Here is a 16123-nt window from a genome sequence, read left to right as displayed (position 1 = left end):
AGAGCTTGGGAATGGGTAGGGGCAGAGATATTTGCTCCTCTGGCTGGGAAAACTGGGGCATGGGGGGTTGGGGGCACCTTGGGACTGCCTTGGCAGACAGGCCTGGTGCCAAGTAGGGGAGGGGCCATTTGCTCCTTTGCGTGTGTGTTCTCTCCACCCCCAACAACCCCCAGTGCCCCATAATATTATACGAATTATTTCTTCTGCTGTTTCTATACAAGTAATCCTAAGCAATTCTATCATTTCCTAAGCTTCCATCAATTCTTACCTGTTATAAGTTTTTTAAAGCAATGTTTCTGGACCAACATAAATATTATGTGGTTCTAGCTCCACAGTGACTTCAGTTGTGTGTAACAGTCCTGTTGTACCAGCATTGTTACCTATCCTAATTCAATTTAAAACAGAATATTAACTGGACCAAATTATTTAAAATTAATTACAGTTGTAGATACATGGATAAAGCCAGCATCATTTTATACAAAATATGCATATTCTGCATATTTCTACTGTATGTGTTTTTATTAAGGTTGAATCTGGAGGTATCGACCTCAAGTAGTGACTTTGAGCTAATCACTGTACAAAGACGGAGAGTGCATCTACATGAGATGTTAAACGTGCAGTAGACTCATTCTACTGTGCATTAATGTGTCACGGCAAAACCGGTGCTAGTGCACTAATGCACAGTAGAATGAATCTGGTTCATATTAGCATCACAAAAAGACTGTGTATTATTTAAGGTATTAAGCTTAATGTGTAGCAACAATGGCACATTAGTGCACATGTAGATGCACTCAATGTAATCAGTTAGTAAAAAAATTCAAAATTAGACACTTGATTTTTTTGGTGAAAAAATTGTAAAATGTATTATGGATAGCCATCAATAAATAAGAGTTCATAGACCAGAAAGACAGAGGGGAGAAAAGAGAGACAAGTTATTATACTCATTTTAAAGAGGCACTGAGAAATCCAGTGACCTGCATAAATCACCAAGAAAGTCTTTGCTGGGGTTGACAGTTAAGTACAGATTCCCTGAATTTGCTTCAAACCTTAAGCCAAACTGGGGTTCCTGTCAGGATACAAAGTAAATGTCTAGAGGACGCATTAGAAACAAATGAAAAGCAAAAAAGAAAAGGAAAATATAAATAGTAGGATGGGAAGAACAATTAAAAATAAACAACTCTACAGTGTTTACAACCTCTCATTGAAAATGTTAGTACACAGTTCCAGCAGTATAAAGTATGGGTTTTTAACTATCCAAAGTAAGAAATCATAGAGGCATGCAACAGCATGACAAAGTTAAAAAGGTGTATGTGACTGAAAGCATTCTGAGAACTATTGGCATGGATGGATGATTACTTTCTTACTCACCGAGGCAGTTCTAAGTATACAGAGAATCTCATGACCAGTTCCGACATTCAAAGCTCTCTGACCTCAAAGCAAAGTATAACAGTTATTTCTTGATGTCAGAACAAAGAAGGGTATCACCATTTTGTGCATCAGATCCAATTCTGGCCAAAGAGACCTCATCTTTATTCCATGATACTGAAAAAGAGGAAATGAATGGAAGAAACATTCATGTATTCTAGTGCTATACTGTGTTGTCATTGCAGACACCATTACACTGGTCACAGCACCCTTTGCTCAAACTTTTCAAGTTAGAAATGCTTAGCTTTAACACTCTGGATTGCTTAACTGCCATAATGTGTGTAAGACAATTTTTTATTATGTTCAGAGTGAAAGGCATTCAAAATTAGAGGGTTAAAATGTTCAGCCAAACTAAAGCAACACTTACTGCTTTCAAATGCATTGCACTATATATTCTAAAATCAAGTTTTAGAGACAACATTTTGTACATTTCCAAACAATGGAAGTTTTTAAACTGGGTTTTAGAAACAGAGCAGCGGTCAGCAACATTTTCAGCCAACAGGTTGAAATGATACAGTTTCAGTCCAAGATATGCTAGCACTAGGACCCAGCTGCTGGCACTACCACTTCTGCTACTTTTGCTGAACACCTGTCCAGGGCACCAGCAGAGCACCCAGCCAAAGCACGGGTTAAGCCCACTGCCACCAAAAGCCCCTGGCTCTAGACTGAATCTTGCCTATAGGCATTAGGTTGCCAACAACTGACTTAGAGAATTTGGTGTCCAAGCACTCAGGCACATAACTCCCAAAGGCCCTTTGAAAATCTCAACCTTTATAATCTTTTAAAACACCTTTTTAAATTGTAGTGTGCACTCTATACACATAGTGATGAACAACATTATTATAGTAATGTCTAGGGCTCCATCATCCTAGATGGAACATATATATAGTAAGTGACCCTACCACAAAGAGCTTATATTCTAAATAAGCAGGACATACAAAGAGCAAGAGAAAGGAAATATTTTTGCCTCCTCATATGGTCAAGAACCTGGCACACGTAATAAAAATCTGGTACCACTGAATTCAATGGAATAGCTGCCGGTGGCTTGAGTTAGGAAAAGATTGTGTGACATGCCCAAGGCCACACAAAGTCTGTGGCACAGCTCAGAATTGAATCTGGAGATCCTGCATCTCCAACAAAGTTTAAGAGTAAGGGCCAGACCCAAGGAAGAGTCTGGTTTGCCCCAAATTAAATGTCTAGCCTCTAAAGTCTAGAATTAGGCACCTGAACTCCCAATACAGTGCCTGTGGAGAGTTAAAAAATGTCTCAGAAGGGTGATCCAAAAATCCCTTCACAGTGCATGAGGAATTGTATGGAGCCAAACAACAGGAAAATACAAGCACAGGGGTCAGTCTAAAATCCTATCCCACTTAGAGCTTAGGCTGAGTCAGGGCTGGACAAGGAAGGCAGCTCCATTCACTTAGCATCTAGGGCTGAGGGTCCTTTTCTCAGAGTAGGTGTCCTTTGAAAAGCATGTGCAGGGCTCCCAGGTTTTCAAACATTGCTGAAGAAAAAGGAGGCAGTGGTGGTGTCTGCTGGGCTTGAATATAACTGTCTCAAGATTACAACACTTGCTCAAGCAGATGGAGACTGTGGCCCTAGGACCTCCTCAACCAAAGAGTACTCCAACTTACCTCTGCCACTTCCCAAGATAGTGCCCTAACCCTGTAAACTAATCTGAGTGGGGGCATCATCCCTCTCTCCTACTGAAACTGGGCTACTGCTCCTAACAGAGTGCAGAAGTGACTGAGGACAGGAGGAATGCATGAAAGAGGGAATTTATGTTGTCTAACAAGGTGAGCAGTCCCCCTGGAAAAATGGAGCCCTGGATTCTGCTTCTAATGCTGTATATGGATTTTATCCCATGATTATTTAATGCAAATAACATTAGGAACAGAACCCAGGGCTCTCTCTTTACCAAGGAGTGGCCTTCTTATAGAACTACAGAGCAATTCCCCACCTTACATGCTCATGTTGTGGAGCCATGACCTTTCCATTCAGTGGCCAAGCTTTAACAGGAAGGGTAGAGGGTACCCTCCAGGAAGTGGTAAATATGGGTCCAAACCCTCTCAAGCTGAGCAGAAGACAGAATCCATGTCTCCTACTTTCTGGGAAAGTGGCCTAACCACTAGGCTGTTGAGCAAAAACTGCATGGCTTTGTCTACCTCCAGGCAATTCAGATCCTGAGATGATGGTAGGCAGGAGTTCACAAACACCCCTGTACCTAGGATTCCTATTAGCTGCTTTTAAACAACTCTCTGCTCAGTGCATATGTGCTCTAGGGGTGGTCAACTGTCCACCCTGGGTAATTAGGATGACTCTGGAGGTGAGATGCCTTTTTCTGGGAGATCAGATACAAAGACTCATATATCTAATATGCAAAATACAATACAGGTCTATGTTGCTCTGGTCTTCCCTCAGGGCATATATTTTTAGTAAGGGTTATGCATGTGGCTCAGAGGGAAACTGAGTCCTTAATTATTAACCAGTGACGTGGGACTGAATTTTGAATACGGGCCTATAAATGTTACATGAACCATCAATAAGCTGATAATTATTCCTGTTTTGAAGTATGAGGGATATTAGTTTTCTTCACTTGGAATGAAATACGTACAGAAGGTTTTCAGCTCTAACAAGATTATTTTCATAAATTAATCATACTTATACATGTGTATATGAAAGCTTAATGGAATTTCATTTAAGACTGCACAGCTCTTTCACCTGACTTTTTTTTCTAGGAATCTTAACATTTTACCTGTGTTTTGGAAAAGTATTTAAACAGAATTCTGACAAGTCATTCTGCAGAAATGTATTGGACAGGATAACATTGTATAAAAGCATCTGTTACTTTTTAAAAATGACCATACATAGAAAAGTAAAGGCATATAGGCAACATAACATTTTCTGTGGTTCCTATTGTTTGTTTGTTAAGTAAAGGATTTAAATTTATTACAAATAAATATGTATGAATTCATAAATGTATAAGCTTTCATGACCACATAATTGTTTTACATACCTTATTCATATCCTCAATATCTGAACTACAGAATCAGAATTTAAGATATTAAAAATATATCTTTAATATTGTATCAATTTATGTACCTGAATATACTCTGCTTCTTGCATTTGTTAGAAAACAATTACAAATTAACTTTAGGGTTGCAGATGAAAAATTTCAGATCAGAAAAATTCACGATGAGCAAGTAAACTTTTCTTGCTTATGAAACAGAAACATCCTAGTAGCAGACTAGAGCAGACTAGTGGCAGTTTAGTTAAACTAATTGCTAGCAGAATTATTTTCAAACTGTGCCTGCTGGATAATGCTTAGCATTGAAAACCATCAAAGAGTGCATATTTCTATAATGATACAAACCATGTCATGATTTCAAGAATTATATTATCAGTCTTAAGCCTAATTTTGTGTAAACAATGAATATTTGTTTAAAATATCTAGACCAGAACCGAGAATGAAGCTGTGGGCTAGACTTTGTAAAGTAAGCACAAATATACAAACTTTTAAGAACATGTAACTGCTGTGAGATTAAATTGCTTAGTAACTACAGTTTTAAAGTTATTCATATCTTTACAAATTAAAGGATTAGTTCAAATCACTAGTTTGAAATGATGTCATATAAAGCCATATATGATGCTGTGATTTGGTCAATTGGCATTGCTGTATAAAATCTGATATGCAAGGTCTTTGTAGGTCTTTTAAAGAAATGAAAGTTCCAGGAAATTAATAAGCATAAATTCAGCATGTTTAACCAAGTGTGAACCGAAAAACAAGAAGTTTCATATCAAACACAACTAGAAAAGGTTCCTTTCTGTTCTTTCCAGGTTGTGTGACTATTAAAGCTTGCCTTCATATGGTGAAGTAGAACCTGTATTAATGGAAAGAAGCAGATTTCTCAGAAAGGCTCTGAATCAAAAACCATTGGAAAGCCCCCACTGACTGCTCAGTTTTGCAGAACATCCTCAAGAGTCCATGAAGTTACATTTACTTCCTTGTGTGTTCTCTGCAATTCCCACAGTGTCATAAAAAATACTAAAAAAAATTAACAAGCCTAAATCCATTTATAAAATGCTATGCCTGTAAAATGCCATGCCTGCTACACCAATATAATGTTCATTTGAATATAAGACAACATACTTTTAATTTAACATATTATAATTCAATACACTATATATAATTTAATAGAATATATTTGAATATAACATAATATACATTTATTATATTTGAATGTAATACAGTATACTTGCATATATATACACTGTTTTAATATAATGCATTCAAATATAATATATGCTCATTATATTTGAATATAATATATTTGAATGCAATATAGTATACCTCATTAGATCTGAATGTTATATATTATACATTTGAATATAATATACGTTCATTATATCTGAACATAATGTAATGTGAATGCAATATAATATATATTCATTATATTTGAATATAATACATTTGAACGCAATATACATTCATTATATTTGAATATATTTGAATATAATAGAATATACATTCATTATATTTGAATATAATGATATATATTTGATCATATACGTTCATTATATTTGAATATTATATAATACACCCTATAATGTATTCTCTCTATAAACCCTATAGTATACCCAAATTATACTTGAATACAATATAATATACCAATATCATATCCATTTGAACAGGTGCTCCTTTCTTGGGGCAATACAGCTAACTTATGGCCGGGAGAGCAGCTTGCTCCTCTCCCAGGCAGTCTTTTCTGCAGATGCCTGAAACCAAACAGGATCCCTGGGGTTTTCAACGATGCTCTCCTCCCAAATCCAGAAAGGATTTTCTTTCCCTTGGGAAGAAGTATTGCCCCCCCCCCCCCACGCTTGGAGTGGGAGAAAGGCTGAATTGGACACGGGGTGGGACAGCGGCAGCGTGGGGCACTGAGGAGGCTCAGAGGAGTCGGGGCACCGCTGTCCTGCTGCTCGGCCGCCTCCAGCCTCCCAGAAAAGCACACGAAGAAGCCTGCACCCATTCATAACAAGCGACGCCTGTCAGGCGGGGCGGCGACCAGGACCCCGCGCTGCCGCCACCTGTGTGCCTCCCAAGCACCCGCGCTGCGCCGCCATTGGGCGAGCCGCCGGCCGGAGCCCGCCAGGCACCAACGGCGTTGCTAAGTGGATGCTGATTTTTTCCCTCCTTTTCCTTCCCCCCCGCCCCACCCCCCTTCCCATCCTTCTTCTGCCGAGACTCTTCGATTCACTTGCAACGTGTCAATTGCACTGTTCTCCCTCTGCTCGTCCCCCTCCAGCGGCCTCCCCCTTCTCTCTCTCCTTTGCAGGCATGGGGATTTGGTAGCTGGGTGGCATTTTAGCAGCCTGCACAGCATCAGCATCCTTCCCGGGCAAGCGATGGCTTAGAGGAGAGGGGGAAGGCAGGAGAAGAAGATGAGCTTCCACAAGGAGGACGGTGTGGGGAGCCTGTGCCACAAGGCGCTGCAGATCATCTCCGAGCTGTGCCTGGGGGGGCAAGTGGAGTGGGAGAAGTGCTCAGGCATCTTCCCTCTGGAGACCACCAAACAAGGTATAGGCACCACAGGTAAAGTGACCTCTCTCTCTGCCTGCTCTCCTCCCCTCGCCGCTGCTCCTTGTTGCCTCTGGGCTTGCGCTTCTTCCCGCCGCCCCTGCTTGCCCCAGTCCCGCTCCTCGCCTCTTCCCTTCTCGGAGCAAGAGAGAGGGGGTGAATTAAAAAAAAGCGAGTGGCACGCTTGAGCTACTAATAGCAGCTGCAACAGGTTGTGTGGGCGTTTGGGAAGTTGAACTTTTTCCTTTCCCTTTGCTATGTAGGTGGAAGGGGAGGGGGGAGATGGAGAAACCCCCTTTTAAAATAACCAGAAAAGCAGCTCTCTATGCAACAAGTGCCCGGGACAGGACTTAGGCGAGCCAACACTGCTGCTGCTGCCACCTAAGAGTCATAGATAGATAGATAGATAGACAGACAGACAGACAGACAGACAGACAGACAGACAGATGTTCCAAAACCTCTGTGTGTGAAGAAACAAACAAAAGAAAGAAATGAACAAAGCAAGGAAGGAAAGAAAATGATGGGTAGATGGATGGATAGAAGTTCAAAAAACCTGTATGTATAGATAGATAGGATCTGCTTTATGATATATAATACAAGCACAGGAGCTAGTCTAACATTTAGGCATGTCTGTACATATATGATACATATATAGCATAAAGCAGAGTGACAGAAAGATCTAAGCAGTGCACAAGAAATGCTGTTGTGCTTCTGCATCTTTTGCTGACTTATAAAGAACTGGGGACAGGGAATGAGAAGGGTTGAAGGAACCTGTTGCTGAATGGGGGCAGGAGGCTGGAAGAAAACAAGAGTGAGAAATAAAGAGAAAAAGGAGGGAGGTGGGGAGGCAAGAGATAGAGGAAAGGGTGGAAATCATCTCCAAACTGAAAGCCCAACAGTTGCTTGGATGCATTCCTCCTCCCTGCCTCCATGCTCAAATGCATCTTTCTTTGTTTTCTAAAGAGGATCTGGTCTTATCTGTAATGAAAGTTTCCTTTGATTAAGGCTGGGAAGCAATCTTCTTCCTTCTGTGTTTTTTTGGGGGGGGGCAAGAAATTCCTGATGATTTTTGTTCTAAACAGTGGTTAATCAGGTATATTTCCAGGTCAGGTTGCAGTTGTTATTTAGCGCCAGTCACTGTACTGGCTCTTTATGTTCTTTGCAACAGCCACCATGGCAGCAGGTTGCATGTGAACTGGTAGCAGAAATGGCTCCAGGTCTGAGAGAGGGAAGGGTAGGAAGCGGGCAGCTGCCCTGTGCAGGGAGCAGAGGGAAAAACTTCTCTGAGAAAGGGTACCTCATCCTGCAGTTCCCAGGAGGGAAAACTCTGTGGGGAGAAGGTCCCAGCTCAACCCATGTCTCTCTAACTTGGAGTGCAGCACAGGCTGTCTCAGAATAATGCCCCCCCACTCCATTTGCATAGGGGTCTAACTGATGGCACCAAGCAGTAAGGCTTTCCCAGATCAGGGGCATCTTCTGAATGGACAGAGAGATCCTTGAAATAAATCATCCCCTACTTTTAATCCTATATGATCTCACCTGACCCCTGTGCACCAGAGCTGTAGATCCAGTGGGACTTTTTGATCCAATCTGCTAGAGAATTTATGTAAGAAAACTTGGGGAGGGAAATAAGGGGATGGATTTAAATCCGTCAGAGTTCGCAGGACTCAGCCTGGGACTGAATTACAGCACTGGATTTGATCACTTTTATTGCTGGGACCTAAAACACCTCTGACCTGGGCAGCTCTATGCACTTAGAATCCAGGGCTGGATTAACTCGGCTCTTCCCGGGAATTTGGGCACAGTTTGGGAGGAGTTGATTGCCACCTTTGCCAGCCCATCTTTGGTGCTTTATTTTGAGACTGATCTGGAGAGCCCATGAGATTCATGCTGCCAGACTTCTACCACCTAGGAGCAGATAGATAGATAGATAGATAGATGTTCTAAAACGTGTGTGTGTGTGTGTGTGTGTGTGTGTGTGTGTTGTCTTTAGCAAACACCCTAGTTACATTAGGGATGCAGAATAACAGGCTGGCAGTTAAGGAATCCTTATGAAAAGCACCAGGTCTATCTAGAGTGGAAATATCTCACCTCAGGGGGCTGCTGCTGCTGCTGCTGGTTTCTTTCCCTTGAAGCCCAAAGATTTTAGTCTGTGTTGCAACAGGCACAAAGTTCAGTTCCATGCTATGGAGTGGTCCCAGCTCAGAACTTCTTCTCCTGGGGTCTTCCTAAAAGACAGGCAATCTAATTCATGTCCAAATCCTATTAACAATGACCAGTATCACCCCGGGGAAAAAAACTCACATCACCACCACTATCTGGTCCTCTTGCCTAGACTAAAAGGGGAATTTGCAAATCACTACTTCTCTCCATAAAGAAATTAATAGCTCTTTGATCATATCCCCACTAGTGGGCACCTCTGAAACCCTTGTGCATGGTTATTTTACATGAACCCAGATGGAAGGACTGGAGTCTGCTGCTCCTGAAGATAATAGCACTAGTCCTATTGTTTCCAAGGGGAATACAATCTGGACCACTTTGCAGAGATGGGAGTTATGTGGATCTTTTAAATCTGAGCAGTGTGGGTCTGGAGGCAGGTGGAGTGTCAGATCATATGGTTTGTGCTATAAATTGTATGTATAGAAATGTTGTTAGAGGTGGTACTTGATTGTTATTAGGTTGAGATCCCAGGAGCATATTTGTAAAAATTAAATATAAGCACTTAACATATTCATTTTAATCAAGCAATATTAATCATTTTGGTCCAGATGGTATCAGATGAAATAGGGATGTAATTAAAGTAGAGATCTTCAAAACCTTACTTAGAGCGAGGCTGTTTTCTTACTATGATATTTGAAGAGCACTGTATATTGATTCCCCAGAGAGCCATCATTAATCTTATTAAACACACACAAAGGTTTTAATATAGATTAATTAGATGTGAAAGGGTCACAGTTACTCTCCAAGGTACTGATAAAGCAAGTTTTTTATGTTCAGAAATGTAACACATTGGGTACCTGTATTGTTATTAAACTGTATATTGTTACAGTTGTTTCTTCTTGGGGGCATTTTCTCAGAACCAGTCAGTATAGTGTGTTCAGAATCATCAGCCAACTTGCTACTGTTTGACAGAAAGACACTGAATTTTTATACACAGGTTCTTTTCATTTGTATTGGTTCCTATTCATTGGCATGGAGCAAATATATGTCACAAAGTGAAAGATATTCAGGTAGAAACATAAAATGGCTTGCTCATAGGATTCTAAGTAGTATGTTTTCTATAACAATAAACACTGGTTTTGGTTATTAAGAAAGAATACTAGATGTCTCAAACCTTCTCTTTGGGGAATATTTGTTAGCATATTTAACTTGGGAAATACAATGTACTTAGTTCACCTATTTTATCATTTAATAATCTGGAGTTTTTTTGGAATCTTTACATGGAAAGCAATGAATACAGAATGTTCTTATGAGTGTAATTTTCCGTATTTCTTACTAATATGCCATATGCCATAGTATACGTCTCTCTCTCTCTCGCAGTCCCAGTTTAAAAAAAAGAAAAAAAATCTCAGATATGTTCCATTAGTACTCAAAATGAATTTCAAAACCTCTAAATTTTCCTGAAATTGAATTCTAATTTTCTAACCAGCTCTAGTCATAACAAAGTTAATAAGTACCCTTCATTATGTCCAATGGTACTTTCTATAATAGAGGGCTGTCAATACCATTGGTACCAAGTAACTGCTTGCTGAATAAAGTACTTCTCAGCATGAGGAAGAAGAGTGGCTAAATCTCACCACAGGTTGTTATGATACTTAAAAAACAGCCTTTTAGATCATATTAGTAAAGTCACATCAGTGAATCACTGTGGGATTGGAGAAAGAAGCAGTCTATTCCAAAGTGGGGAAATAAGAAAAATGTGATTTTCAAAGAGTGGCAAGCTTTTTCTATATGCTTGTGTACTCTTACAAAAGTATCAGTGTTCATTATGAGCATTATCAGTTATATTTCAAGAAGATTAAAGTAATTCATGTTTTGAAAACAACATCTCTGCAAACAGGGCAGTTAGATTCCTTAATTGTAGAAGGCATCAAATGGAGATATTGAACATTGCTTGTACAACCCGAGTTTTTATTTTATGTTTATATGGTGCCTGTTACTTAAGAGTCACCATAGAAATTAAAAACTTTATTCAGTTTACCTATTATGACTGCTCTTAGACTTGGAAACCAGTGGTTTATGATGGTTTCTTCTTGAATTATTGCATTTGACCAAACACTTCTATCAAGATACCATTTTCTTTGGAAGACAGAATATGAATCTGCATTAGTTAGGGTGATATCCATGAGTCTTGAAAGAAGCATTTGAATTTATTTGCAAATACTTTCCCTCCTCATAGTATTGTCATCAAATAATAGCTCTCAACTACCTTTACACTCAGATTAAATAAAAAATTATCTCATTAATTAAACACTGCTAGTAAACATAATTCAATATTTGCTGACAACAGAAAACAAACACCAACAAACATTAGTTGCTAATACTTGACAATATTTTAATATCTAAATACTTAAACATTTAAACACCAGCATGCACATTCACAAGGGTATTATATGCTAAAAAATGTAATTACAGTTTTCAAGCATGCTTCTAGAAATGTGGCCATTAAAAGTTAAACAGATGGTCTCTTCAATTCTTCATAAGCATGGATAAATCTTATTAATGCTTATGGACAACGTTGCCGTTTTCAGAGGTGCTGGACACCACAGCTCTCATTGGCTTCCATTGGAATGATTAGGACTCTGTTTTCATTCTGAGAATGAAGACGTACCTATTTTTTGTTTTCCTGTGACAATCCTGAATGGTTGATCTTAGCATAGAAACGAGCATTTGATTTGAGGTGCTGTATGGTACAGTGATTTTCTGTTGTGGACGCAGAATATGAAGGAACACTCCACTGCTTGTCACCTCACACATATGCAGTAGTATCCCCCCCTCATCTTACTCCACGGTGGGTAAGTGGCTGTTGGATGGCCACAGCTACAGATTCCTTTTGGCTTCTGCTCCCAAAACATGATGCATAGAGAACCTGATACATAGAATGCATAAGTTCCCCAACCACTTCCCCTGTACAGTGGAACTTCATCAGTCTCTTACCATCTGGGTCATTCAGCAGCTGTGTTGGAAAGGTCTGCCCTTGCCCCCCCTCAGTCATATTTTTGCCTGGAAGAGAGAAAAACTTCATTAAGTTTACAGAAGCCATTCAAATTGATAGGGAGACTTTCTACTTTCTTTGTCAAGTAAGAAAGATGTGAGGCAGCATTAAGAAGAGAAGAGAAAATAATTATGGCTATGTATATAATGATGGTATGTCCTTAGTTTGAATATTATGTTCAATTTGGTCACTGTGGGTGCATCTACACATGAAATTAATTCAATGCAATAAATGCCAATGCAGTTCACACTGGAGTTTATTGCTCCCAGGTGCAGTGTTTACATGTACACCCAGGACCACAGTACATTGAGTTAGAACAAAGAAGCCCCAGGTGACAGGGAGCCCCAGGGGTCAGCCTGCCAGCCTAGGGATGCTCCAAGCTGGTTCAGCATGCTGTGGAGGGGCTGGCCAGGGCACAGCGTGGGGCTAGCCAGCAGACAACCCTGCCCTGTAGCACCCTCATGCCCTGGTCAATGTCTACACATGTGTTACAGTAGAGTAAGTAACTCCACTGTAGTATAGTACTTGTGTTGGGCAGTACTATCCTATAGAGAAATTAATCAGTTTACTCTGGCCTAATAGCACCGCATGTGTAGACACTGACACTTTACTGACAAGTTAATTAGCTTTTCAGTAAACATCTCACGTAGATGCACCCTGCATGTCATAAAAGATGGTAAACATAGACCAAATGCAGAAGAAAATAGCATAAATAATGAAAGAAATTGGTGAGGTTCCATACATGAAGAGACTTTAAAACTAAGTTTAAAAAGAAAATAATAGGAGATACAATTGAGAAATATACAGTAGCAAATGTTATTAAGGAAAATGGATCGTTTCTGTTCCATATAAGAATAAGGAACTGCCTTCAAAAGTAACAGATTTAAAATAGGCAGCAGAAAGTAGACTATCATGGGTGGAGTTAAAACTCATTTAAGCTGGTGGGTGTAATAACTGCCTTTCAATCAGGTGAAGTGTACCAAGCAATTGCATTCCTTTGTGAAACATGCCAGCTGGAACAACAGGCACCCCCACTCAAACACAGACACATGGCAAGGCTTGAGTAGGTATTGAACTATGCGAGACATAGTTCATGCAGGTTTTAGGACACTGGTTCGTGAAGTTGTGTATTAGATAGACATATGATGAGAAATGCAACAGAAGCAGATGCAGAGAAGGAACAGGAAGAAAAAAACAAAAGAACACACGGTTGAAACGTAACTGGAAAAAAAACTAGGAAGAAAGAGCTTTTTGAATGTAGTGTTGTCTGAAAAGAGGCAAAGATACCATCTCCTGACATTTGATTCCTACTGTGTTCAGGATAACATGCTTTTGTACCTTCTTTATAAATAAACAAGGTGCATCAAAGAAATCCTAGACTTCATCATAAATTTAGTTTCCTAACAGGAAAAATATAGATATTTTTCCCAACCTCTAAATATAGATAATAATTCCAGCCAAAAGGGGGCAGCAATATTTAACACAATATATGTGGAATTCATTGCCACTGGATATTATCAAGAGGAATAGTTTTGCAAGTTTCTAAACACATTAGATTGAGAACAAGAGAAAGCGTTTGCTGGAAATTTGCAAAATTTCATGAGACTGATATATGCAATCACTTGCAATCTATCTAATTGGCCAGACTTTCAGAGGCATCAAGCGTACAGAATTTCCATTTGGGAGCATTTCTGAGTATTAACCCAATTTTATTGGTGCTATACTTTTTTTCTAGGTACTTAAATTTAGGCACCTGATTTGGAGAATGATAGCTATTATGCTTCCTTTGCTTACTGGGGATACCTGATGTTTACAAGCATTTTGTTTCTTTGTACGTACCAGAAATATAGAACTTGAGACTCCCATTTGGTTTACAGGGAATACACCTTTTGACTTGCTGTCTTACTATTTCCCTACCTCATTTTCACTGCAGGTGGGGAAATGCTTAGGAACAGTAACAACCTAAGTTTACTATTTCCCCCTATCATTCCTAAAATGGGCTAGGATCTTGTAAGAATAAAGAATAGAGTGAAGGAAAGCTGCCCCCTATCATGTTATAGAAGTCCTCTTTTCTGAAATATCGATGCAGGGAATTTGGGTTGAGAAGTAAAGCTTCACTGTCTTAACAGTGCTCTTTTGTACTAGAACTGCATAGCATGGTGTCAGAAGTAAATCATTTCACAAATGGAGTAGGCTTAAAATGCTGTGATTCCAGGCGCCCATGTAACTACATGCCCAGAAGCAATAAACTCCTGTTTGATAAGCACCAGCGTGTATTGCAGCACATTAATATACACATGTAGACGTTCCTGCTGAGGCAAAGTAGGGTAGGTATTAGGGCCTAGATACACAAAGGGACATGGATGCTGTACTGAGTTGTTTTTAGGTACTTATGAATGGGGTAAGGTAGGTGCCTCCAAATAATGGCACTACATTTTATTGGGCGACACCTAAGCCAGCCAATACTGTGAGTATCTTAAATTCAGTCCCTGTCTGAGATTTAGCTGTCTTATTCAGTGCTGTTGGTGGATGCCTTCCTCTACTCATCATGCTCAACTCGAAACCTCTCCTTTCACAAATTTAGCAGAAATCACTCTTTTCTTTCAAAATGCAGGGGAGATCGGATGATGCCAAGAGCTGGAATGTGCTTTACCCCAGGGACAAGCAGCAGTGGCACAATATGTGTCGCTGCTACTTGTCCCTAGGGAATTCCCATGCACACATGGTCTGGTGTGCAGCATGTTGCCCCAGGTGGAGTAGGGGAGGGGAGGGCCAGCACCTGGGCTGGCTCCAGCAGCCTTACCTGGGTTCCTGGGGGTTTTCAGGTGCTGCAGCTGTGGCAATCTGGCAGCAAGGAGCCTAGGCTCCAATATTGGCCAGTGCACACTGCCGTCGCTTCTGCTAACCCGTTTCTTTTAGGCACAGGCTTTTTTGCACCTGTATTTTTGGCATGTACACACACTCATCTGGATGCACCCCAAGAGTTCCCCTTCTGGGAAAGTGCTCTTACCCCTTACTGTTATTGGTGCAATGACTATTCCAGTGTACTAAGAAAAATGTTTCCTTGCAGTGGGGGTTTTGAGAATTTGCATTTTGAATTTAGCCATCTAAATTTGTCTAAATTCCACTTTGAGCATTAATTCCTTTTGGTAGCTCTACCCTTCCGTGAGTTCTCAAGAAAATGCATATCTCTTAAGTAATAGAAGATTCTTTTATTAGGGTTGCCAGAATCAAAACTCTGGAATCACAGTGCTATAAGCATAAAAGCCCCTCAACACCATCTTCCTGATGTGTGTATGCAGTTGGCATCCTGCCTCCTACTTGCAGACAGTTGTCCTGCATTCTTCAGGTCTGGCAACTGCTGGTCTCTGATCAGCCATAGCCTGTTTCTCTGTTCAGCTGTCAGGCACAGTTCCCAGGCTGCTGTATGCAGCCTGCCCCTCCTGCTCAAAAGCAGCTATTGACTTTCACTTGCACTTGGTAATCTTCCACCCTAAGGATATTATTTCCCTTTTTTCTATGCTCTTTTAGCCTTCTACTGGCTGGATGTTGAATTGGGTAACACAGAACCTTCTATTGTCTGGTTTCTTTCCTTCCATTATTGGAAAACTTACCCAATAATAGGCTAGCAAGGTCTGTACAGTTATTACAGTTGTTTTTTTTCCTACCCAATTACTCAGTTGCTCTATTAAAAGATATGACCAAAAATCAAAACAAAACACAACAAAAAACAACAACAAAAACCCCTTTACTTGGGACAGACAACATTTTCTTTACAAAAAATTAGTTGTCAAGTAAAACAATACAGCACAACATAATAAAATTAAAACATGAGAATGTGAATAGTTAATAGAAAAATTATTTATGATAAAACTTTTAACTAGGTCAGAGAGGAATGTGGTTAG

At 40.0% G+C, this 16123-nt stretch overlaps 1 protein-coding gene across 1 annotated transcript in view; it reads left to right on the top strand.

Moving 5' to 3' along the window:
- Positions 1-6671: 6671 nt before the first annotated feature.
- The window catches only part of SYT10 (synaptotagmin 10), a 62085-nt gene continuing 52633 nt past the window's right edge, over positions 6672-16123 (top strand). Inside the window, exon 1 of the mRNA XM_019544657.1 lies at positions 6672-7018. Coding sequence (XP_019400202.1) covers positions 6868-7018 — 151 coding nt within the window. The 5' untranslated portion in view covers positions 6672-6867. The remainder of the gene's footprint in view (positions 7019-16123) is intronic.

The sequence above is a fragment of the Crocodylus porosus genome, unplaced genomic scaffold (assembly GCF_001723895.1).
Source record: "Crocodylus porosus isolate Cpor-Errol unplaced genomic scaffold, CroPor_comp1, whole genome shotgun sequence".
NCBI classification, from domain to species: Eukaryota; Metazoa; Chordata; order Crocodylia; family Crocodylidae; genus Crocodylus; species Crocodylus porosus.
This window is presented reverse-complemented; position numbering and strand designations above follow the sequence as displayed.